The sequence below is a fragment of the Morone saxatilis genome, unplaced genomic scaffold (assembly GCF_004916995.1).
Source record: "Morone saxatilis isolate NCDOM2014 unplaced genomic scaffold, NCSU_SB_2.0 Contig16, whole genome shotgun sequence".
NCBI classification, from domain to species: domain Eukaryota; kingdom Metazoa; phylum Chordata; class Actinopteri; family Moronidae; genus Morone; species Morone saxatilis.
The window spans coordinates 13,011,999-13,039,764 of NW_023339718.1; the positions used below are offsets into that span (position 1 = coordinate 13,011,999).

Here is a 27,766-nt window from a genome sequence, read left to right on the forward strand (position 1 = left end):
TCATCAGCCCACTGGTGACTTCCATTAAAGAGTACTGTCTGCACTATTGCCCAAGTTCAGGGTTTATTGAACAGCATTTTCGAAGGATCAGATCAACTGGCTTCACAAAATCCACCAGAGATGTTGTACACCAAGCATCCACTCACTAACAAGGTGAGTAAGGGGTCGGTCTGGCTTTGAATGGAGGACATTTCAACCATATCCACCTTAATCAAAACTACAGATGTACTTTCAGCTCTAATATGCCTATTTAAAAAATATGCTGCTGCTTCAGCAGCACAGAGCGGTACCAGCAAATTGTCACAGATCAAAGCAGTGGCGGCCAACTGAAGGTAATGAGAGGGCAGCATGTTAAAAAACACAAGTCACTGTAATGAGTTCTACTAAACAGGGGAAAATGCTAGGGGCACCAGTGTTGGCTTTGATGCTGTATAGCGCTAGGTGTTTTGCCAGGTAGAGGAAAGTAAATCCTGTAATCCCATTCAGCATAGGCTGAAGACAGCTATACAGACCTCAGGCTAATTGACATAACAGGCCAGATTGCTGTGTCTGCACGGCCTGGCCTCCCCATGTTTACATTGGAACTCACTCACCATTAGTCATTATGGGCGCAAGGAAGAATCAAATCGAGCAAGACGGCACTGTCATGGATCCATGCAAACATCATATATACATGTATAAATATATTTTTTAAATTCGTTGTCAAAATCTCATTCCTGACAAGAGCCATAAGACAAAATAAAGCCTCAGTGTTGGACATTCAGGAGTTTGCTGTTAGGTATAAATCACCACTGCACTGGTATGAGGCACTGGTTTACACCAGTTCAACAAGGCAAAGTGTGTTTGTTGTAGTTAACTGAGGCAACGTTTTATCACCATGCTAAGGTTTTAACTGCAAGCCAAATAAAGTACCTGGTTGGGCAGGAAAAAAGAAAGAGGCCTTATCATACAGAAGGCCAGCTAACCCCTCTGGTTTTAGCACTCTGCCTCAGCTCTACCCTTTGGCATTTAGCTCACACTTTTCATGAAAATTGTCTTAAAAATTTGTGATAGAAAGAAAATGAAATCCAGAGAAACTGCTGCCATCTAGGTAACCACATACGATTGTTCTTTCTGGCACCATGTGAGGTTAATGCAAGAAAAGTTAGGGGACAGTCACAGACCAAATCCAGCAATGTAAGCTTTCCAACCACATTATTGTAAACTGTATTCTACCAATTTTAATGTGAAATTACAAATGTTCTATCTTGATTGTTAAGAAACCCGACCTGAATTCAAGCAATACAATCAAGTTCCCATTCAGAGTTCAAAATTCTCTGAGAGGAGTTAAATAACTATAAAAAAGTTGCCTGAGAACACAAAATCGTAGTTAGTACGAATTTCAGGTAAAACACATTGAGATTTCTCTGTGGCTTCTGCACTGTTTTCTGTGGGCATGATATTATAAACTTGCAATGCACGTATCATATCCCTGATTCTGACTGGCCATGACAATAATATTGTCTTCTTCTGCATCTCCCTTTCCAGGCTAATAGCCTGCTAGCTCTAGCTTTGATGACTGGCCGACCCTGACTGCTGCCATATCAGGCAGAGACCTCTGAGCTGAAATCAATAGCCGCTGCAGAGGATAGAGCTTGTTTGTCACACTGTCCCTGGTCTGTCAGTCACCATCCTCCATGTCCTCCATCTGCTGCAGCCATGTAACCTGGCTGATGGGCTGTCCATGAAAGAGCCCTTGGAAAGACAAAATGTCAGATAATTTTCGATTAGGACGCTGCTAATTGCATCCATTAGCTCAAATGTTTGTTAATGCTGGTAGGCTGTTAGCATATTTAGCATGTTAGATGAGAGTCTTTATTTACAATACTGTAGAGACTATAATATCTTGTCCAAGGCCTATCTAGAACACTAATTTGTAACATGCATTTATGCTTACATTGATAACTTTATTCATTATAAATAAGGATTTAGCACTATTTAAAGTTAGCGATCAGCCTATTGTTCAGTAATACAAAATAAACACACGCATCTCAATGTGATGGTTATATAACACTCCTGTGCAGTAAAACCCCAACATGGCAGGTTTCTACCACAAGACACATCTCTAACCCACAGATGGTACTCACAGGAAATGGGTAAAATGCACCATCTTTGGCCAGTATGTTGTGTAGCCGGAAATCTCAAAAGAGGGAAATTTGCAAAAATAAAAACCTATACAAAGAAAAAGTTACCAAGTTGATTCAATGACCAGATAATGTTCTTTCCCCAGGAAATCTCTTTTTTGTTCTTTCAAAAACTCAGCACTCTCTTTTGCAATAAGTAAGTGAGTAAAGTTAATTTGAATAAAGAAAGGGGAAGTTGAGGGTGTAGTATTATGTGTAAAGTTGATTTTAACCCAAAGTGTCAAGTGTGGTGCCTGCACAAGAGTCGCAGCAGACTGTTAAGAAAAGCGGCTGGTGCTCAGAGGTATTTGGAAGTGGCTGCAGGCACTTTGAAAGAATTGATAGAAGCCAAAAAAAGACACTACCCAACAGCTTTAACGGCTTGTTTGAAAGGGTGTCAAGAACCACCAGCAACTCCACTTATCACTGGATGCTGGCACCTCACTCCCTGTAGGAAATGTTTCAGCAGAGGGTGGTTGGAAACCAATCTCTCCTCAAACCCCACATTAGAACAGATTTCTGGCACATGGCAATTGATAGCAGAACTTGACAGACTCATGGTTAATAGAAGCTGCACAAAAGAGAGCACACATCCAATGGAATCAACTCTTTTCTCCTTCTGTAGGCAGTACTGCATTTGCTTGCCTTGGATTAATGCAGTGGGGGACTATCCTTGATGCACCTGCCAGTGCCTCTCAGTCCGAGCCTTTAAAAACTGCCGCAGGTAAGGTACTGCACCTATAAAACAGTTCACCTGAGAAAAACCTCATTGATTTTTTAGGATTGATTGAGGAAGCCAGTGGTAGTAGGAGTCCACTGTGGCTCTTACATTAGAGACAAAGGCTAGGGGCAAATGGTGGTGCGAGTGTTACAATATGCTCTTTAGTGACTTCTGAAAGTCAAACCAGCTGTAAAACAAAGTATTGGGACCCGAGGATACAGAGTGCTCCCTGTATGCATGTATTGTTATTCTAACATTACATTGGGTAAGTTCTTCTTGACTACCTATCACGTGTAGCTTGGGATTGACAAAAGCACCTAATGTTGCCATCATGTAGGAGAATTACAGAGCATGATCTTCTTTGCCTGACGTGAACGACATTAACATCATCAAGTGGTTAGTTAGTGGCCTTTCTTAAGAAAGTGAAGCAAATTGTCACCTCAACTCAATCACAGAAATGACATTATCTGTAGGGTAGCTAGAAACTGAAGCACCGACCATGTGCCTCTGACTGACCTCAGATATAACCCGGATTTCTGTCCAGTTTCTCTCTTCTTCCTCTCTTCTCTGTATGCTTATGAAAAAAAATTATAAAACATAGGTATACTCACAAATTGTCTTTGTATTCAAAATGCCACCTTGCTACAAAGGCCTAACATGATTTGTTGACATGAGTGGGATGAGTAAAATAACATACTAAGCCTCATAGATGGCAAAGCTTTTGTGAAATCAAACTAGGATGTCAGGCTAGCTGATAATTTTACAAGTGAATGCCTGGCGCCGACAGAAGTATTTGGTGTTACAGTGGATTTTACTTTATATCACATGCACACACAGCCTCTTGTAAATCACAACCCTTAACCCCTGCTATTGCATAAGAGCCATGTTAGACAGTCATATACATTTTATGAATTTGTACAAAGGTTTTATGGAACTGAACTCTGAAGACAGAAAAATTGTAGGGAAGTGTTCATTAAAATGTGAATTTGGATACTCCTAACACTGAATCATCCAAGTCATTCCAGTGTTTGTGCTTCTATCTCACAGCACATGTGCAAACACTCAAACTACATGCACACTTATGCATGCAACACACACACACAGAACTTGCCATGCTGCCTCTACTCAGAGCATATGGTAGATATTTAATATATTTTCCAAATGTCAGTGAAGCCTGTTCACAAGTGTCACCACCAAATCCCTGCTGGGATTTTTAAAAAAGCAGAATGAGCCAAATGAAACTGAATGCAGAGCTCACTCAAATACTAAACCATTTTCAACATCACCATTTGGAGGAGACTATTAAGGGAAACAAGTCTACAAGAGGTGGAAAAAACATACGAGGAAATATTGATATAAGCAGCAAATGTGAATCAAGTGGAGCCTTTAAGGGTTTTTCCTTATTGCTAGGCACTTCACTGCACACACACACACAACACACACAGCAGCACACACACACACAGCAGCACACACACAACACACACGCACACACACAAACATACACACGTCTCCTTGCATGCATATAACATGAACGTTTCATTCATTAAGCCTCCAATTTCTCTGGTCACAAGAAACATTTCAATAAAGTCTCTTAATTAACATGCACAGCGATTACAATGTCATGTTTCAGAATATGCGGCAATCTGTCTTCCTGTCACTCTCTCCCTCTCACACACACACTCTCACACAAGCCTCCCAGCCAGTGACTTAATGGCTTTTTTCACCTGCACTTAGCAATGGACTATGGTCTGTGAATAATAAGTGGGAAGAAAGAGTAAAAAACAGTAGAGGGGGAGACAGAATAGGAGTGAGAGCGAAAAAGAGATGTATTTCATGGTTTGACTGTCAATGTAAATGCCATATTCTATTGAGCATTTCATATTTCTGCCCCTATTTCCACTAATTCTACTTTATTGATGCATGTACTGGGAGTATATCTCTGGATATTAATGGATGTTGTCTACCTGAGACTACTTTATAATTGACTGAATATCAGGGAAAAGATGGAGGTGGGTGTTGAATTACAACCTTTCTGACTTAACAATAGAGACATAAACACAACCTACTTTCAGTGTATTCTCTTAATACACGATACAGCTGGCTTCACCCCAGTACAACATAATGCATTTTCTTTGGCTGCATTTAAGGGTGTGGAATAAGAAAAAGTGTGTGCATCTGTATATTTGAGAGTCTGTATGTCTACATTCATTGTATTAGCCAGAAGCCAAGGCCACTCAGATACCTCTGATTGTACTCACAGGAGTAGAGAAATAGGGTGTCGATAAAATGCGTCTTATGCCACAATGGAGACACGTTTGCTGCATTCCAATGGGGCTGCTTTGTTGAGCACCTGCGGCACAGCGCAGTCATACAGAGTGGAGAGGCACTCAAAACAATCGCCAGGCCCCTGGGTCTCACAAACCTAATCTTTAGAGACAAAGGAGGAAAATACACATTCACAATTACAGCTAAGAAATGGAGTTTCATTCTCATTAGTGCTAGAAATACACTGCTAATGTCTGTGCTTGTGTGAGGTTGAGTGACTCGATTTGCAGGTATGGTCATGTATGTCTGCTACAGTTGAAAACGCATGACAGTGTTTTCATACGAGAGCTACAATTTCCATCCCATAAACTGTGTTGAGACTGCAGATGGAAAAAAAATCGACTCTGTCATAGCCTATAACCAAACAATAAACAGAAAAACACAGAGCCAATGTTTACCTGAGCTCCCCAGGGCAAGTCTATTGGCGTGAGGCAGGATCCCAACAGCCATTTCGGTAAGCTTATAGCTCTGTAAGCTTGTGTATTTGTGTGGGTGTGTTTATGTAAAATCTCCCATGAGGTATAATGTAGACTAATAAGAAGTAATAAAGGTAATGTTGACCATGTAATAGCTGGTTTCCTGCCAAACTCGAGAGGCTGAAAGGCTGTCTTTGTGTAACACGGTGCTGTCTAGGCAGATCACTTGAAGGGTTAACTAAACTAAAACCAAACAAGACCTTTCTGTATCAAAACAGTCAGACATCATTTTGAAATGAAACACACAAATACAAAACGTAATTTACATGATTTACTCACTGGCATGTTGACAGTTGTTTAGCATTGACTGTATAATAAGTTTACACTATATGCTTTCCTACAGTTTGCTCAGACTTGATACTATGTTGTCATGCCATCAAGCCATACCATTACACTTATATTTGGCAAAAATTGCTGTGTCAACAGTAGTGTGCAGTGACAGAAAAGAACAACACTGGAGTTAAATCGATTCCATACCTTGGATTATGCAGAAATGAAAGAAAAGAAGAATGCTAACTCAACAAGTCATTAAGCACCTTAAGAAATCTTGTTTTAACAAGTCACAGTCAATACTATTAAACTAGATTCTTTTTCAAGAAAACAGGGTAAGTTAAAATGAGCAGTAAATGTCTATATTCTCCAGGGCAATTGCTTTCTAACAGCTGATAGTGGTTATATTGGAACACAATTGTGTCGTGAAAAAAACATCTGATACTCATTAAAGACACTTGTATCATTGGCTTTTACCATACTTAATCACTTTATTTAGCCACTAATGGTTACATATGGGCAACAGACAGATAATGATCGATTCTTAGTAGTGAATGGCAACATCACCTTGGAGCTGAGACATCTAAAGTCTGGGGGTTCACTGCATCAAGATCAGACAAAACTAATTGACTCTCTATCTGGACAAAAAGTCACAGTAAGTCACTAGATGTTACATACTAGTAATAATTGGTAATAAAAGAATTCAAGGAATGGTAAAATGGTACAGGTCAAGACAAAAAAAACTATATTATTAGCATCAAATAAAGCTTTGCTGTTTGTACTGGAGGCTGCATGATAACGAAGCAGAAAAGCAAGGTCGAGTTGCACTGTGATTTTTTGCTAAAGGTTGCATGCCTCTACGGGACAATACAGCAGATGAATATTCTATCTGCAGAGGCAGGTAGCCTTGAAGCAGTGAACTCCAGCAGCAGAAATGTTCAAACATAATTCATTGTTTGCCCTCCCATGCTCACCTTTTCATGCTTCATCTGATTCCACCATGGCGTCTCTGTGGGCCCAACGCCACAGAGCCTAAACATAAGCTTTGAATGGCCTTGAAAGTAGAATGGCAAATGATTGGATCTACATAGCCCCTTTGTGCCCTCTACATTGCACAAACGAATGAAGGTTTAAGAAAAATCCACTTATTGTTATATCGTTATGTTTAATGTCCAAGTATTGCAGAACTTACTTAACGTCAAAATTACCCTAAACCTATTACTTGTGCTTGAATTAGTTATATCCCACATTTTGCCTATAAACAGCCTTTAGAGAATACCCCTGAACTTTTTAGGGTTTTCCCTGTGGACAGTGATCAGCGGAGACAGCAATAGTGGTGGTGATAAGTGTAATATAAGGAAGAATGCCCCCGGCCCAGAAGAGAGTAAGGCGCTCTGCAGAATGCTATGCCCTTTCTCTTCAGCAGAAGAAATAAATACAGAGTGTAGACACACAACCAGCAGTCACACACAGGCAGCATAACAGCATTAGAAACATTCAAAAAAATCTTTACAAAAGATCCAAAGGTAAGTTTGAAATCACCCAATGAGATGAGATTAATTAAACATTTAAGTTTTAAAATGTATTGTAATTCACTCGATTCAAGCTAATCACATGCCATTTTAATCTCTGTTTTTAATCCTATTTTAGTGGCATTGGGGATGTCTTATTAAGACATCTATGGTAGGCCTGTACTATCCACAAATGTAAGATGTTTTTAAATTTGTGTTGAAAGGTTTTACAGTGGATGTTTTTCCAATAAAACAAGGATGTTCTGTGTGTGTGTGTGTGTGTCTTGATCTGACAGTTAGCCACATGCACCAACACAACAACGCAGACACAAGGACAAGAGATTTGAGGTACCTGTTTATCTTAAAATAAGGCAGCTGGTCTCAGCCTTTCAATAATCACGGATTCTTCCCAAAATGCTCACTACTATAATGCAAACACAGTCAAACTATTCACTCAATGGATCGATCTGTAGGTATTGATGTGTCTTGTACAGATAGTTGTACCACTGTTAATCAAATATAGTCATGGCTACAACTTAAGATTCAGTACTTTTAAAAGTATGTACTCACTCAATCCACTGTTTTTTAATCTGTGCAGCAAACACTAAGAATAAGCATATAAAGCCATGCACAGACAACCAAACACACTCGAGGATGGCGCTCAGATACATGAGCAAAAGCACAAACAGGTCTCCCCCAAGTGTCTCTTTCCTGCATCAGGGTGTCGGGCATATAATTGAGGGCTTACAATGCACTCCCCTTCTGCTAAGCCTTGCTATCTATCAGGCCACACACTGTTCTCACAAACTGCCCTCCGCTGGTACATATCTGATTAGGGCTCCTCTGTAAATGAAGCTTTACAGGACAGACCGATAACAGAAGGAAAGAGGATAGAGTAGGAGAGGGAAAAGGAAGATTACAATATGTAAAGAGGAGGCGAGGCGTGGACAGACTTGAATAAAAAAGAAACAAGAGTGCGCCCACAAGTGTGGGAGGAATGTGATACTTTGATGAGTCAGTATCACATCTATTTAGTAACCATTCGCTGACTATGTGACCCAGGGTCCAAAAGAAACTGTTTGGCTCATCTGCCAAGTTTTGAGCCTTCCTGAACCTTTTGAGCTTCCTATTTTAGGCAAAATTTCGGGCGGGATCACCACTCACAAAAACGCCAACCTCTGTGATTTTCCTCTTCATCTTTTCTCTTCCTCCTCATGACTTCTTTTTAGTGACTTAACAGAGGGAATGTGTCTCTAATAACATAACGCAGATGTTTCTTACAGCAAAAACATAGATAATGCACCAAATAGTAGTAAGCTGCTTTGATTTTATTCACTGACGTCACAATATGCACATATTCAGCCAGTACACATAAAGAACACAGTGATGTAAACCTGGCCCTACACTGTGATCCGGCATCACTGACTTTAAGGGATGACTCCCAGTATTCATAATTGAACCAGTAATGTTTTACAGTATAGTCCCATCAGTTTAAAATGGCCAGTCACAATATCTGAGCAGCTCCTTAATACAGATTGTTTCAAGGTAGTGTCAGCATATTGAAGGGGGCATATGCTACATCTTGAAGCAATATTTCATTCTGAAAGAGCATTTCAAATTTTCAATTAACTTTGAATGAATTCACATAGTTAATCATATTTTTATATCACCCCCGGGAGTTGAATTAATCTCTTTTCACCTGTTCTTTCATTCATTAACCTGGACTCATAAGCCAGGGCTACTCAACTGGTAGCCTTAAGTCATTTCAAATAGTCCCTTTGATTTGTTTTGGGCATGTAATTGAAAACAATATTAATTTATTCTATAAAAGTGTAAGTGCCTTGAGATATTGCCCTGTCAGAGTTAATAACCAATGGATTTAAGAGTTTGCTATGAAGCCACCTTTCCAACAAAACCCAGCTTGGTTTCCAGAAAAGCATTTGTGTGTTGGTGAAAGACTGAGCCGTTGTGAAGACACTGCTTTTTGGAGCGCAGCCTGATACAATTATTGCATGTTTATAAGGGGCTTGGAATATAACTGAAATTAAATATAACTGGCTAGGTATGCTTTTAGGGTCATTAATCAAAATTGATTCACCATCATGACCGAGCCTACCAACCATGCTTCACTTGTAAAATGCAGTAACTTTGTTTGTTTAATGGTTAAAAGTATGGAAAGTACACACTTCGACAAATGTCCTTTTCATAACCTAGCCTCTGAAAATCAGGAGCCTTTATGTCGTATGGCAAATGTGTAAAAATTTAATATTGGATGTTATTTTTTTTACAAGGCCATCCAAAATAACTCTTCTTACTTCTTTTACTACAGAGAGGTATGGCTTTAAGGTGGGGGCAATGACCTTACTGCCAATTAAACAATCCTACAATTTATACAAAACAGACATAAGCTGAATGAAGCACATATGCGATGTTGCAGTAAATCACGTTTGTGACAAGACAAACTCCTGCTGCCTTTTATGTTGAGAGAGCAGTGATTTAACATGCCTTTTATCATATAATTATGTACGTACACACAAAAATACACACTAAGTATAATGGCAAGGTTTGCTTTATCAGTGTCATTGATGAAATGATGAGGGGGACTAATCAGCAGCCTGTGTGACACAATGGCTTTTTGCCAGAGTTGCTGCTGAAACACATTTAGGAGTCATGAGCCAAGCCATTTAACATGGCCGATGCGTTATGCATTATAGCCCTTCCCTGTCAGCTTAATGATGTACAGTGCTTTTGTCAAACAATGGAGTAACAGCAGGAAAAGACATCATATGGACAGAGAGGAAAAAGGGAATGAGAGCGAAGAAGTCAAAGGAACTGACTTCAGGAGCCAATGAAAAGTGAGGAGTGAGAAAATACGATGAAAGATAATATTAGAATTCCAAATGAAAAGTGACCTTTAAATACAAATAGATTTTGCATTTAGATACTCCAGTAACCTTCTTGTAAGCAGAGGAATCCTACAGAGATAAAGACAGGGATGTTCTCTTGGACAGCGGCCACCAAGGCGGACTAAACCATGGGAACGATGGGAGGTAAATGACAGGTCAAAGGTCAGAGCCAGCAGGAGGAAATGACATCAGCTGGAAGTATGAATAAACAGTGGGGAGACAATCATCCAGTACAAGCAGTGACCTTGCAAGGGATTAGCAGTGGCATTATCTCTCAAATATACACATGTAGAAAAATGAGTGAGCGGGTGACCTTCAAACAAGAAAGTTTTTAAAGATCCCCTCCAGGCATGTATTGAATGCTGACTTTTTATTATTTTTCTTATTCTGTACAGCACTTTGGTCAGTGATAGCTGTGTTAAACTTTACTTACTTACTTACTATGTATTAAGACATATACAAATGCTCACAATAAAATGCTTAAAAAGGCATCTACTCTTTTTACCTTTTTTAAATTTCACAATCTATGAATATGCAAATTTTGTTCAATTCTAAAGTTTTCCTGTCTCCTATTTCACTGTAAAGTCCATTCTCAGTGTATTATTATTATTACACTTGTATAGATTGCATACTGGACCAGTTAATTTATGTTTACACAGACAGCAATGCCGAGCTATTATTAAAAATATGTTATGTTAGGGTCAAAGTTTTGCATATATTACACATTTACAGTTTCTTTTACTGTAAAGTTTATTTGTTTTGAGAGTAAGTGTCGTAACAAATTTTAACAATAAAAGAATCCAGGGTCACTAAATGTGTCCTGCATGTAAAGAGAGACCTGTTTCCTAAACACCTTTCATTATTATTTTTGATAACTATCTTAATGTATTTTCCGTTTTCACTGTGTCATAAAACATTTTCATTCATGTTCATTTAAATGACTGTTTTGGTGTTATCCATAGGCGTGTGTTTAATATTAGCTTAGTATTCATTAGATAATATACTTATAACCTTGGTACAAAGATAATAAGAAAACAGCACAGAAAGAAAAAAACACCGGCAAAGACGCAGTTACTTTAATTTCAAGTAGTTACATGCACAGTTCTTCAGATATGATGAGAAAAGGGTAACTGCCAGCCAAGCTTAAAAAATAAAGCATTCTTTGAGCCTCATCACTGAAGACGAAATCTCAATTGAAGAGCATGCCCTACAGCAAAAATAGCCCCTGGCATTATAGTACTATTACATGATGCTTTTGCTTTGTGTTTGTCAGTATCTTACTAAAGCAGCTACACTGAACATTTAGTTACTTGGTGCGCTTTGACTGACTTTAGACTAGGTTTTAAGCTTTGCAGACTCTTTTGTATTACTATGTCAGATAAAAATGAGATATCAGAAAAATACCAAAGGCCTGTTGTGATTACCAGTTGGATATTGACGTGAACCGTATTTAGAAATCAAAAAGGCTGTAATCATGGTGATTTTTATATGATGTGAATATGGCATTAGACACATACGCTGGTGACATTTATAGCAGCAATACCTGATTATCAAAACAGTCTAGGCTCATTGATTTGCACTGCTGAACTTCATTGTGTGAAGACATTTAGCCTTGGGAGACTTGGAGTAGGCCATTATTAGCTGCTTTTATTTATTTTAGATATATACCTAGTCATTTGTATTCTGCCTGGTTGTAAAACAGCTTTTTTTTGTAATTGTATGTAATGCGGCAGAAATGCTAAAAAACTCACAAAAATATCAAACAAAAGAAGAAGAAACTTATTAAAGTAGACCAGCAGCAGCGGTCCAAAGGATGGAAAGGAAATAAAGAGCTCTCATGTACATTAAGTGGGCATCTCCCTAAAGGGCTCAACTAAACATTATCAGAGTGAGCCAGAACTATCTATAGAACCCACAGAAGGGTGCTTTAACTATTAAACACTCCCAAATCTGGTCACCAACACACATCAACACCCACGTAACATAGAGGACAGCTCCATTCACACCTGAGAGAGATGAGGAGGAGGAGGATGGGAGTGGGACAGAGTTAGAGAGCAAGACAGTGAGGGAAGGAGGGCAGCAATGCAAAAGAAAATAAAAGGAGATAACCACAGAGAAAAGGGAGAAGCCTGTAAGTCATTATAGCAACACTGAGCATTTTACACCTGTGTGCTGTATCAGTGCTACTCAGAGGCAATGGAACAGTAGATGTGATGCTGCCTCTGGAGAAATACATTTCATATCTAGACACCTGCGCACACACACACACACAAACACACACACACAGAACTTAAAACTAATAAGAAAAATAAGAAAATGCAGTGTCTCACTTCTATAAACAAAAACCTTATAGCCAGCAATAACAGCGACATCTTCTACAACTTACACAGCTTGGTGTTATTGAGTCCCACGGGCACACTTAAAGCACGCTGTTATTGGGAACTACAGAGCTGAGATGATGGTGAGAGAGAGAGAGTGAGAGAGAGGAAGAGGAGGAGGTAGAGAGAAGAGAGATAGAACAAATGGACCATTTATATCAAAGCTTCATAAACACACATGGGGCCTCTTGTTACTAAAGCTACCTCTATCGCAAACAGAAACATTATCGTCATCCAGCAGCTCATAGATACGCGATTACATCCTTTGGCACTATGCACACACACACTTTCGTTCACAGGGACACATATCTGTTTACACAGAGACAAAAACACATTTACATATAAATCTGTATAAAAACACATACACCCAAGTCATTTCAATCCTTCTTCTCAGTAGACTTAAGCCTAAAATAGCAGAGGTTTAAATTTTTTTTTTCAAAAGTTACAGCAAAGTATGTGTGCTGAAATTTGATAGCGTGAGTGAAGGAAGATATTAGCATGAGCTCAAAAGGGCATCTATAATACGTGTGTACTGCCTGTGTGATTGCATTTGCGCCTGTGTGTGTAAATGCAAACGGGACTTGCGTTGCTTTAATCCCAGAAGCAAGGGTGTGTGAGTGCATGTGTGCGTGTGTGTGAGAGATAGAGTTAGTGTTTGTGTGTGACCAGTAAGATGGTAGACAGCGTAAGCCCCAGCCTTCACAGCTTAAGCCCCCCTCACTTTTCTCCCCCATAAGGCAAACAGTGGATAGACCGCAGGGCTTAGCTGGAGAAAGAGGAGGAGAGGACAATATATGGAAACTAATTCAATTTCAGCCTCTTTGCGCTGGTCCCCAATCTGCAAATACCACCGCAGGCTGATGTAAGGAAATGGAAATCTCGACTTATAGACTCAACCACACACTACGAAGAATCTGCAGATTGGAACCCTATGGAAGTGTACTTATGCACTTGAGCAGGGGTCGTCCAGTTAAATGCCTTCCCTCTGTGGAGGTTAAAGTCTAGCCTCTTGAGCTGTTTCTGCTCCCTCCTTACCCGTCACCCTCTCAATTTTCCTGTAAATCGTCTAATGAACTTTCCGAACTTGGTAATGGTGGGAAAATGGTCATCCTTCTAGTTCTCTACACAATAAGGCTGCTTTTCAGTTTCCATGGTGAAAGCCAAAGGCAAACTGTATTTTCTGATAGAAACATTATTTTTGTTTTTAATAAATGGTATTTGTAGGCATTTTACGCTTTATTAGTCAGTGACAGCTGGACAGATGGAAAAGAAAAGCAGGGGAGAGAGAAAGGGGAGCAAAAGGCCCGTGTTGGAATTGAACCCAGGCTACTAAAAGACGCCCTAATAGAAACATACTATATTTACTTTTATGGTTTTACTTGTTGCATTTTTTAATACAGCAGTTTAAAGAAAAGATCAATTCTAGGACCAATTTGCAAAAAACGAGATGTGTGTTTTATGTATTCTATGTCTCGTTACTTGCATTTATTTAATAGCTGATATGACCATTAGTCAATTGATTGGCAACTATTTTAAAAAAACAATTATTATTGTTTTATTCATGTAATAAGTAAACATGCCAAATTCTTTGGATTCAATTCAACATCTGAAGACATTACCTGGGGAAATTGTAGTGTGTTTTTTTTTACTTTTTTACGATTAATCGATAAATTAAGAAAATGACAAAATTAAGGTACGGTAAATTAATTGATGATTACCTTAATTTTCAGGTGCAGCCCTTGATAACACATAGCAAATATGAGCAGCCTGTCTTTCAGCATCCAGCTCCGAGCTTGGTGTAATGCGGGTTGTTTTCTGAGCGGCTCAAGCACTCTCATTGATTTGCAGAGATAATAACCCACTTTATGAGTCTTTGCCCTCACCATGTCCAGTAGCACTCTACAACATATGTTACCCTCTCCCCCTCTCCTTCCCACCATTGCTCCTACCCCTCAAGGAGAAAACACACAGCTTATGAATTTTCTTAGTAGGTGCTATTTCTGTGTACCTCTGCTTCAATGGTTTTTAGGGTCTTGGCGTGATATGGAAAAGGGTCGTGGCAGTTGGCCTGTTGGCTTGACTTCCTTCAGTTCCATTGTTTTACGCTTAATGGAACTGATGCCAGGAGGATCGCGCCTGGGTAGTTCTCCTGTCAAGTTGTGTTGTGATGGTTACACTCTTCAACATTTAAGTCAGCAGTTGAATAAAAAACTGTTTAACTCTCAAACACCAAGGAACTCAAAGATTTAAACCAGTAATATGTATGTTCACTGACCACTGAGCAATAGTACAGATTTTGCCCAGTGGTCAACAATGCTTCTACATAGTATATAATAATCAATACATTTTATAATTAAAATTTCTATGACCTCTCTTTCAACATTCTTATAGTTTTACCAAGGTATTTAAAAAGGTAAAGAAACACTATCGTATACTAGTGCCCATGGATATTAACAGACCTACCCATACCAAACTGCAAACTAAGAAACCATGTATTGATACAAATACAACCACACTCACAGTGGTTATACAGACAGACCAAGATTGTCTACTGACTTGCTCCCCTTTGCAGCCCACATAAATCTGCCATACTGCTCCGCGCATTTTAATCGACCGCTTTAAGAGTTTCATTATTTACCTACTGAATGCCAGACAGAGAGGAGCAAACAAGCTATTACACTATCTAAGTTTACATCACATTATGTTTCACAGCACTTAGACTGTAGGTGGTGAATAACTGCTTAGTAAACAAACAAGATGGAGGGAAAACACACAAGAGCTCAAAGAGAAATAAAGACGTGTAAGAAGAAGACAAAGACAGAAAGAGATTGAAGTCGATGTTTGAGTACAGCCAGCAAAAAGTTACAGCTTTTTACATCGTTATCATATCACCATGAGGTTTGATCATGCCGGGTGCGAATACAATAACTTCATTTTATCTCATTTAAATCCTTCTCACTTTTCTTTATTGCAGTGATTCCAATATGGGGCGAAGTTTCAAAAAAGGCACCACACCATGCCACCGTGGCCTGCAAGAATAGATATTGTGCTGAAGGGTCTGACATGTGCATCAATCCTACAAATAGTGCAGAATAATAAAACGTGAATACTGGCTTAAGGGTGAAAGCTATAGCACAGTAACTCTTGAGCTTTGAGTGTACCCTAATGACCTCATCATACTGCATATGGGAACATAACAATCACGTCATCGTCAGTAAGACAGTAACTGTGCCGTTTCAGCTGCTTTTACGCTAAGTAACCTCACCTTGTAAAAAGCACCATTATACTGTGGTGAGTGAGTGTGTATCAAAATTTACCCAGAGGCAAGGGAAACCTGTTAAAGTACACAAAAGCTCACACAAAGGCGTGTAAACAAGCAAAGAGTCACAGAAGTACACACACATCAGTAAAGACGCACACATGCAGCCATACTTCATTCTTGAGGTTTTGCTTAAGGGGAGGGGCAGGGAAGCCCCATCTATCAACGTTCAGTACATTTAGAGTAAAGCGCCTCAGATAAAAGCGAGAGCTGAAAGATGAATGGAAAGAGGGATGAGAGGGGAAAAGAGAGGAGAAAAGGGTTTGGTGTTGAAACAGGGTTCATAGCAAGGGGGAAAAAAAGAGAGAAAATGTGGATGTACGTTAACTATGTGAGAGCTATGGAGGGGGTGATCAAATAAAAGAATAAGACACTAAAAATTGAATGACAACAATAATCTCACAAGCTGACACATGGGTAAATACAGATGGACATAACAATGGAATGCACAATCTGAGGAGCTCAGTCCCTCTTTAAAACAACACAACACAATCAGGATCAGTCTGGAAGATGGGCTGTCATTGTCAAGATTTCTTATTAGGTGAAATATAGTTACAAAGTATGCGGAGGTGCTTGTTAAGAAAGTTTGTTTCCCTCTTTTAATAATGTTCCCATTATTTATATCTTTAATGTTCCACAGCACAGAACCACAGGAGTCATCTGGATGATTTAGGTATACTATAGGATTACGTTATGGCCATTAGTTTGATTATTTCAGTTCATTTGGTATGGCAGATGGCTCTATATACTACAATATCCAGGAGCCTCAGCTGTCATTGTGAGTCCGGGCTGTAGAAAATTCAAAATGCTTCACGAAACCTTAACGTAAACTTATTTAATCTGCTGAATGTCTCATCAGGTTTCTATAAAAGTTTAGGATAGCTTGAATTCCACTTGCCGTTTGCATCCTCCAAAACAGAATCTGTTGTTTGTTTCTAGTTTGTGCAAGTGCTCATATTCTGTACTGCTGATTCAGCCAGGAGAATTGCATGTCCATCTAAGACTTGGAAGTGTTCAAAATGTCAGCTTACATTGTCTAAATTAAAAATGAATAAGACTTTGACTTCTGTCAGTCTTAAAGCCTGAAATAATCCCACTTTGCAACTACAACAGCTCTACCTGAAGTCCTTTAAAAGCAGACCAAAGCTGCTCCTTTTCTTCCCTCTCACTCATACACATTCTCCCTCAGGTGTCTTACTCGATCTTGTATTCGCACAGATGTACACAGGAGGCCATGACTGACAAGGTAAGGGATCGTGGGGAGGCGTGTGGGTGAAAGAGGAGAATTACCATATGTAAAGAACGGAGGTGCCAAGGTCTCTCTTTTTGTCTCTGGATAAAGCAGGTGGGCTACAAGGGACAAGATAAGCGCAGCTAGATGTACACAGCGACAGTGCAGACACACAAATGTATGCATGTTTATGCAAGAACAAAAGACGCACACAATGAGTGTGAGGGTAAGGAGACTAGATGGTATCACTGACTATCCAGGTGTGTTAAAGATACAGTATGGGCCAGCGCCTGTATATGGGTCAGTCCATGAGGATGACAGTGGTGGTGTAGAGATCTGATTAGCACTGGGAGCGAGGCTGAGTAGGGTTTCTCATCAGGATCAGCTTTCAAACCAATGTTATAGTGGCACTTTATTTCTGCTAGGGAGGTGGGCGCACTGAGACCATGCTGTCTGTATGCCCATGGGAATAAGGAACTTTTTATTTTGTTTTACCATATGTGAATAGTAAAAGAAAGGGAAAAGTGTGGTCACGTTATAGATGCATTCACATGGATGCATTCACCTGCATTTATTGGTATGTCTGTGTACATCTGTGCTTATCATGTCTCTTGTAGCCCATCTGCTTTATCCAGAAACAAAAAGAGAGACCATGGCACCTCTGTTCTTTACATTTACATTCTCCTCTTTCACACACACACACACACCTCCCCATGAACGCTTACCTTGTCCAGGCGGCTGTGACTCAGGATGTAGAGCGGGTTGTTTGCTGATCACAGGGTTGGCGATTCGATCCAATCCTGTCCACATGTTGAAGTCTCACTGGGCAAGACACTGAACCCCAAATTGCTGTGAGTGGGTGAATGGCAAATTGTAAAGCCCTTTGGATAAAAGCGCTATATAAAAGCAGCTATCTACCATTTATGGTGAGTCACTTCTTTTTTAAATCTTATTTCCTTTATCAAAATTTCCCTAACATTATCTCAAATTATTACAATTGACCCCTGTAACTCATAAGATTTGGAGAGGACTGTTTTTCTTTACTTTCTTTATTTAAAAAAAAGTGATAAGCAATAGGGGTTTTTACACAGAGGGTCAGAACTTGAAATTGCTCAACAGCCTGCAGCTGGAGGGTCCCCATCGGAAAAGATGAATTGTATTATCTAAATAACCTTGGCTTCCAGGGTAATACTAAATGTATTCCACATGGATTCCCTGCTTTTAGAATCCAAGACAGACTACAGGAGTACATGAGGGTATAGTTCATACACTGTTTAGATACCCTTGAACACTTCTGTAGAGTCAATAGCTATAGAAACATCATTAACAGTATAATTAATGGATATAAAATGTTGATTAAATTAAATGTTTCTCTTAACTAAATAGGCCATACCTTAAAACAAACAAATGTTGTAGTTTAACATATTTTAATATTTTTTATTTTATTTTGTTTATTACTGTTCACTCGCAGTATAATGTACTGTACCTTCTGAATTTTCTGCCTCTTCAGTTGATCTTGGTTTATGGGCACACATGACAGTATTGAGATATGTGTGCGCATGTGAGGTTGTGTGTGGTGGGTGTTAATAGCTTTTGAAAAGGTCAGGGAGCACAAATTAGGTAGCACAGAGAAAAGAGAGTGTGGAATGAAAGACAGAGAAAATCTGGACAGAATGCTTTTAGAGGTTTGACAAAATCTTTCAGCGGCATGACCAATACTCATCATCAATCATTAGTTACAGGTATGAAAACCCAGTTACTGAAATGCATAAATCTTATGAAATATGTGAATTTAACACCTGGATTAAAGAATCCAGGTGTTCGACAAGTCTTTATACTGACTTGAATACAACCAAAATGTTATTTAGGCTAATTAGTTTTCATGTTCTTTGATGAATGAGAGAGAAGTCTAGGAAGTTTGTTTTTTTTCTTCCTCCCAGCACTAATAGGGCTTTCAGTAAGATCATTACACCAAAAAAGCTCTATCCTCGCTTTTTCCATTTGTTTCCTCTTCCTCACAAAATAATCTCCAAAACCATCTGCACTGGGAGTAAAATTACATGTTGCCTAGCTCTCTCTTTCTGTCATCTAAACCTGTCTTTATGTCTGTCCTCAAAGCTCCTATAAAATCACACAGGAAGCGAAAGCTGGGAGGAAAAAACAGAACACTCAAACGTAAGAGGCTTGTGGACAACTCAAATGCACTCAGAGAGGCCATTAATAAAAATAATTAGCACAGGAGATGGGCGGAAAAAACAGGGGCCAGCTTGGCTGATGTAAAATCTCATTTCTGTTATTTAATTTATCAGAGACTGAAGCAGGAAACCCACCAATCATTTTGTTAGAGCACAGAGCTCCTACAACAGGCATCTCTATTCTGGAAGGACATACACGTACACACACATAAATACACACAGATCCCATCATCAGCCAAAGGGGGGCAGAGGGGTCATTAGTGGAGGAAGAAGATCAGATATCACCAATTCATCTTGGTCAAAATGATTAGAGAGACACAGAGATCCAGAGGGATATATAGACGGGTGGTTCTGTGCATTCCTGGTTTAATGTACTATTGCGATCTTGGACTCATTAATCAAACACTAGTGGACACACACCCATGAAACGTTTCACACACAGTTAAGGTTCAAGTTCAGAGAGGTCAAAGTGATTATCGTCACTGTAAGTCACAGAAGTCTGTGGCAAACTGCAGCTTGTGTTAGAGAGTCATCATTTAAGTCTACATTCTGTGGCAACACACATGACATAAACAAGCAAGTTTCTTACAGTGGTAAAAAGATGAGAGGTATTCTAGAGTCCTCTACTCGAGCCAGTACCTGGAGCTGTAAATAGCTAACGGACAAATGGACATTCATTCAGTCTTGCCAATTATTCTAAACAGGTCAATGTTAGAAAAACTGGATGCTGCGACTTATTCACTTCTTTGACAGTAGCTCACTGGCCGCATACACCAAGACCAGACTTCCATTAGAGTGCTTGTCCGCCTCAGCCAGTTGAGAACATGCACGTTAGAGATTTCCTCTGGTCAAGCTGACTTCCTGTTGGTTCTCCACACTTTGAATGAATGGGATGGAGATTTTATTTGATTGAATGCACTGGATTTTGATCATACATGAGTAGTATAAGTAGAATATTGAGTATCTGCCAATACCAAGTCCTGATCCGATACTTGGATTTTTTTTAGATAATACAGTGCACACTTCAAGTACATTAAAGTTATTAAAATCAATCCAGTGCTTGATAATAGCTCTTGCATTGCATTAAGAAGCAAAATGCTTCCACTGAACCGGTTCCTTAATGGTTTTTTTTCTTCCCTGTAATCTTTTTGCCTCGTCACTGTCTGGAGGGAGTTTCTCTCTCCAGTGTTTGGTGCTTCGATGCCTCCTTTACCTAAGGTAACCTGAATAAACTGTTTGTATACTGTTGAGATTTTATTTCAGTTGTCTCTAAATCTTTTGCGCAAAGTACATTAATTAATTACTCTCATTGGCTTTTTGTTTGCAGGACTTTTGTTGCACTTGCACTTGCGAGTGTGGCTGTGTCAGATCTCTACCGCTCTCTCCTCCAAGCACAGGCAACACCCGCCCGCGGTACAACTCCACATTCGGGAGGGCTGCTCCTGCTCTCTCTCACACAGTATTGTGGCAGAAAGAAACAGCAAGAAAGATGACGATAGCTGCACCATGCATGAAAGCTTTGTGAGTAAAAACAGCTGTATGGCAGCTGGCGTAAAACAAAAGATCGGATCGGATCAACACAGCTAAACATAGCCGATACCGATTAGTTAAAAAATGCTTTGATTGGTGCTGATGCCGATCATTGACATCCCTATACATGAGTCATTTCAGGATGGTTGTTACAAATATTTGCCCAATTTTACAGATACTTCTTTTGTCATGATTATGTATGGGTAAATGTATTTTTGGGCCAGTATAAATCACGTCATCCTGTTATATCTCCAAAAACTCATCTGTTCCTGAGGGTTTGGTCAACCTGCATTATCTGATGTGCTCCTGACCTGCGCTAAATGCTCTTAATACGATAATGCTCCAGTTTGGGTGCGCACATCTTTTATAGATGAGAATTTAGTTTCAGTGAGCAGACATTTACACAATTACTCAAATGAAACAAGCTAAAAAGACGAGATAACGACATAGTGTGCATCAATTGAGAAAGAAAAACAACTGAAACTGCAACAATTCTCTATGAATATGAATGCACGTGTTAAAGCAAACCATTACAAAGGTCTACAACCTATATCATACACCGGTCCCTGTATGGAAAGGGTATAATACATCATCATACAAGTCAAGTTCATATCCCAATATCACATACAACAGCTCCCAACCAGGCCTAAGCTTTCAAAGCTCTTGAGAAAACACAATGGGACTAACAAGCAGAAGGCTTGTTTGTCTCTTATCTCAGCAGTCCTTTTGTGTAATTTTCAATAGGCTAATCATTCAGACAACACCAAGTTAAAAAAATAAACAACTGAAGCAATTTTATTATCTTAAACAGAAAACAGGGAAAAAGCCTATCACAAGCACAGGCTACTCACTTTTTTAAGTCCAAAAGTACAATAACCTCACCTTAAGTAGCCAACTTAAGAAAACTCCAAGGGACACCTGTTAGTTTGTTATCTCATTAGGCCCTTTGTGCAATTTTGAAAAGATTCATCTCGACAATGGTGAACTAACATAATATAAAAGCAAGAGAAAAACAGGCACAAACCTGAGCTATTGAAAGTATGGGGCTTGTTCAAATCAAAAGTCAAATTAAACTTACCTTAACAATGAGACTCAAGTAAACACGCTTCATCTCAGTCCAATCATCATTTTGACAATAACACAGATTGTGGGTATTTTGATTTGTAAAGATATTTGGAAATACAATGAGTGACAAAAAGGAACTTCAGATTGTGTTATATTGAGCACCTCTTGCCAACCAGAAGGAGAAGTTGGCTACAAGCTGTCATTTATGGAACTCTCAGGGTGCACACGTGACACACACAAAAACACAAAATGGCACTGCAACAACTAAACAGACAAACACTGCCACATGTGGAATCCAATAATACATGTAAGCCGTGTCAGCGTTGCACTCTTGATGCTTCAGTACTGCAGCACTCCAACCGTGCATTGTACTGTAGCTGACAAAAGACTCCGCTATTCTGCAAAACCCAGTGTCAAATATTTTGCTGCTGACTTGGATCAGTTCAGAAAATTTAAAGTTAGACTGCTAATTATAATATGAACATCTATGAACTGCACCAAGGAGATCCAGCTAACATTACTTTATTCTGTGTGAAACTTTTCAATAATATTTTTACTGTTTACAAGTCTCATAAGGGCTGGGTCGTAAAATCAAATGAGTCCTAAATCATGGTTGTGACTGTGGGTAATAATGGTTATCACAATAATGTTGAAGGTTGACTGCAACAAAGGGACAGTGATTGAAAGTATCCTACCGTGGTCTGTGATTTTACAAGACACAAGATAGAGCTCCTTCAGACTTCTCCCCTCCTTGGCGATGATTTCCACACACCTACAGTGAGACACAAGGAAAGAACAACTGTTTAAAGTGTCACCTGAGGCATCTGTGTTCTGCATATTGCATTTCAATTTAGCTTGAAGGCAATTTGGACCTGTCAAAAGAACTGAAATGCATACGCATATACAGCAGCTTTCTGTCTTTTCTCTTAAATTCCCTCTGTTACAAACACGCACACAGGATTATTCCGCAGTAAAGGTTAAACAGTACAGCTGCAGGGTCATAACTGTTCACATATCCTGCCTCTGCTTCTTTTAACACACACATTAATAATTAAACACCTGATCTGATTAAAGAAGCATGCACTAACACAGCAGGAGTGTATGTGTGTGTATTAGTGCATGTGAGTGCGTACTTAGACACACACGCACACACACACATAGTAAGCTTGCTCACTTCAAAGAGGGATATCTGCATTCAGCCCGGTGCCTGAGCCCAAAGGACTTACAGAGTGTGTGTGCGTGTGTGTTTTAGAGAGAGAGAGAGAGAGTATACACCAGGGAGGACTAAGGGAAAGATCAGAGTATCTGTATCAAATGATTCTCTTTAAATGCCTCTAATGAGAGGAGTGTGTGCAACAACTAGATTTTGATCAACGCATTTGACCTATTAACCTTCAGGAGAAAATGTTTTGATCTTTATGCTGGTGTTCTATCATGAATATTTATGAGACAAAAAAGACAAGCATACACAGACACACACACACACACATTAATGTGAAAGCAGAGATGGGCAAAAAAGTTGTGATGCTGAGAGGTCTGCTATTGAGCTTCATGTCAAAGTGAAAACGGGGAACAATATTGAGTTTTGGTGCTCGTACACTTTCACGCAATCTGACTGGGGTTATTCTGAAAAGCATTGCTCATATTCACTCACTACCCTCTGGCTTATCTCACTACAGGCTAAGTGTGATGCGCGAGAACTTGTTGAGAGAATCAGAGCTTCTTTTCTTTCATGTTTTTTGATACCGCGTAGCGACTGTCTAGCAAACAAGAGCGTAAATGGGACGCAGATCAACAGAATTCAGTACAGCGACATTTCCTCTCGAACAATGCATGATTTGTAAGCTTAGTGTGTTTGCTCCAGAATTCATTTGAAGTGACACAATGCATGGATTTCAGTTGACGTGTGACATATCACACTGTTGGATCAAGGAGGAAAAGGTGCTGGTGAGAGAAAAGTAAAAATGTGTGTCATATTTTATCCAATAACATCCTTATTTCTGAGTGGAGCCAAAATTGTTAAAATGTGCATTGACCTGTCTGCTTAAGTTCACTGGGCATATTTCACATTTTCTATTAAATTGTGTTGCCCTGTGAGCCTCTCCATGTTATCAGGTTGTACTACTATTTCATTGTCCTCCCACATCTCCCTGTTTATATTTCTCCCTGCCTTTTAATCCATCCCACCCTTCTTCCTTTTTCTATCTTTTTCTCTCTCTGTGGCCCACATAGGGAAAAAAATTATGTTGTAAAAAAGACCTGTTGTAATTGGTCATTCCTGACCCAACCTTGTGCTGTGGCCGGCCTTTAGATTACATTCAGTTAAGCCAGCGGGATCACACTATCATGCTGTGTGTCTTGGGGCTATGGCATTAGAGCTGCTAATGAATGAATGCACTGGGAAGAGTTGGTGAGGAAACAGAAAAAAAAGGAAGTAGCGATTCAGGGATGCAGCGACGAAGGCCAAGGCGGAGAGCCTCCTCTGGGAGCTTGTTACACTGTGCCCAGGGTCAGAGCAAAAGCAATTAGATCAGACATCAATGAATGAGGGAGGGAGTGAGGAGAGGTGGAAAGCGAGTATAGCAGGAAACAGAGTGAGTAGAAATCTCTGTACAGTAGCTAGAGGTTGAACAGAGGCAGAAGGGGTACATCATGGGAGACTGACAGAGCTAAGGAAAACAAGGGAGAAAAAGAATAAAGAGTAAGAGGCCTTAATAAGGCCGGAGTGAGGTGAAATAAGAGGATTCAGGAGACAGCAGAGGAGACGAGGGAGGACAGAGCAGAGCTGTGGGATGTGATGGCTAAGGCCTGGTTCACGCCACATGAAAGGCCTTCAAGAAGCAACAAGCTCCCACCCACCTCCACTCAAACCCCACAAGGCCCAGCTGACATGAATTAGTGATCTGCTCGCTTTCAATAATGTACAGAGCCTGTGACAAAAGCCCCAGACGGACGCGGTGCGCATACTGAAGATTTAGCTATGCGATGCTACAGGAGACAACGCTGAGAGGTGAACATTAGGATGCAGAGTGGAAAGAGCAAGTCAACAGCGTGGCAAGGTGGTTGAGCAGGAGAAGCTGCTGGTGGTGATGAAAAAGGGAGGAATAAGCAGTGAAAGGTAGGATGAAGAGAGGAATGAGGGTCTTTGTAGAAAGAGGAAGGAGTAATATGGAAAAGACTGATGAAAAGAGGGGCAATGCGGCTGATGCTGGTGTGTGGGATGGAGGATTAGGAAAGGAGCATAGAAGTAAGAAGTGATGAAGTGACAAAGAGACACAGTAGAATCATGATGATGAGGATACAATATGAGATGCAGGGATAGAAATAGGGTTGAGGAATGAAAACAAAGGCTGGGAGACGTGTCAGAAAGTCGGAGGGTAGAGATTCAGGAAACAGTCAAATAAAAAAAGTGAAGTGAAGAGAGGATAAGTGGAGGAGGAAAGGAGGCAGACGGTACAAGATGACAAAAATGAAGGGTAAATTGAGGGGAAGGTTAATTAGGATGATTTAGAACAATAACAGAAAAATGAGCAAAAGGGAAAGAGTGCAAGAAGATGAGAGGTAAATGACGATGACAAGTGAAAAAGGCGAGAAAGTCAAGCAAGTTGTCGAGGGCGGAAGATGCTCTCACAAATATTATAGATGCATACAAAAGACCAGTGAAAGCCTTTTGTTACAGTTATAGCGAGCTAATATACAGCTCAAGGCCACTTTTTCCAATAAAATGACAATAAAACAGTTACCATGACAACTAAAGGACTGCATGTTTAAGCGATTAATGTAACCGGCAGGAAGGAGGGAGAGAAAGGACCAAGGGAGCGAGCCTCATCAGGGGTCAGTGTGTGTTTGGCTCACTGTCACCGCGCTGTCGGCACAAACAGCTAGAGGTAAACAATAAAACTGTCACTCCGCGCTCTATCTCATTCTTTCAGTCCCATACAAACAAAATGAAACTTTGGTTCAGTTCTTGGCATGTCTGGGATTCGGGGGAAATTTCTCTTCCCTAAACACAGTCATACACACATTTTCTATCTAAATTGAATTACTGAACCCACACAACTGGACCTTGAGGACTTTGCTTAACCCTAAAACATCTTTTATGTTTTATTTTATTTTCTTGCCAGCCAGCTAATGCTGCCTGCCAAAGAACTTAGCCTTTGTTCAACTCCACACGGAAGGGCAAGAGGCTGAATTATAGTAAAAAAAGAAAAAAAAAAAGATTTGGTCTTAACTGATATAACACATCTTCTACTTGAAAGAGAGAGAAGGTTGTAACTCAGTAACCAAGGTAACATTCTGTAGAGTATTCATAACAAGTAACAATTTAATAATCTCTCTAAAACATTTTAAAGAGGTGCAAATGCAGCTATATATTTTCATAACATCAGGAGAAAAAATACAGTAATTTGCATTGGTGATACATAATTGTTCTTCCCTTAGAGTTTTTAAGAAGAAAATTCAATTATGTTACTTTGAAACCATGGTAACTACATCACTGCTAATTTATCTTGTGATTAATGAAAGCATTTTCCCGGGTCTTTACATGTAAATGAGGCCCAAAGGTATGACAAGCTAAGTAGTGTAGATTAAGGTGGAAATGCCACTCACTGAGGAGCCTAGACGTTTTTTTTTTTTAAACATTCGTTTTTACTTTCCAGAATTAAATTTGCTTTTGGGCCATATTTGCCCAACCACTGCTCATTGCCATTGCAAAACTCCAACCAGTACATTAGCCCAGAGAAAATTATTTTAGGTTTTAGGAACTACTGTGGCCTGATTACTACTCATTTCTATAAAGCAAATAAAATGGGCATAGTTCATTTTATTAAAATGTTATGTATATGCACTAAAGAGCATTATTGTAAAGAGCTTTTTTTAATAACTTTGAGAAGCTCTTGAATAATAAAAGGAAAATGCTACACCAGCATCACCAGTGGGAATAATTCATATTTATACTATACTGAAGGTTAGGAAAATGGACTTTCATGTAAAGGCCAACATAGTGATGTTCACCTTTGTCCTTACAGCACAGAGCTTCAGTGAGTCATCAACACCTCAGAAAACCAGCAAAGCCTTTTTTAAAAACATTACTCTGTCCATCTGCTGTAATAAGGGCAATTTTACAGCCTTGACCAGTGTTTGAAACATGAAAGAAAGAAAAAAAAAAAGAGGAATAGCACTTAGAAAATCATCGAGCAAACAGCAGATTACCTCTTCTATCTCAGCTCTCTGCTGTGCTTAAACGCTGCCTTATATGACAACTGGCCTTTGACTACATTTTATTTGTGTGCGTGAGTTTTGTTGTACAACCAGAGGTTAAACCTTGACAAAGCCTAGCGATCAGCCCTTAATCCCAGCTCACTGTTTGATCAATCTTAATCTCTTCTACAAGCTTGTTACCGTGGTCATACTTTAAATTAGAAACCTTTAATGGTTATTTAAGATTTATATTGTGCGATGTAGGCTCATTCTTGTTATTTTTAATTTCTATTTATTTAGTATTTTTTGATTGGCATCCTGTTAATAAAATAGTCTAATTAAACAAAACTCTAGAGCGTGTTTTCAGTATCCAATCTGCTGTTAGCATCCATCTACAGAAATCACTCAAAGTATACTGTGTATTGGTGCCCGGTTAGCTCAGTCGGTAGAGCTGGCGGGCCCGGGTTCGAATCCGACC

The 27,766-nt window shown here is 39.6% G+C and overlaps 1 protein-coding gene across 1 annotated transcript in view; it reads right to left on the reverse strand.

Moving 5' to 3' along the window:
- fbxl17 (F-box and leucine-rich repeat protein 17) overlaps nt 1-27,766 on the reverse strand; it is a 198,676-nt gene that overhangs the window by 38,787 nt on the left and 132,123 nt on the right. The window contains exon 9 of the mRNA XM_035658508.1: nt 22,785-22,861. Coding sequence (XP_035514401.1) covers nt 22,785-22,861 — 77 coding nt within the window. The remainder of the gene's footprint in view (nt 1-22,784; nt 22,862-27,766) is intronic.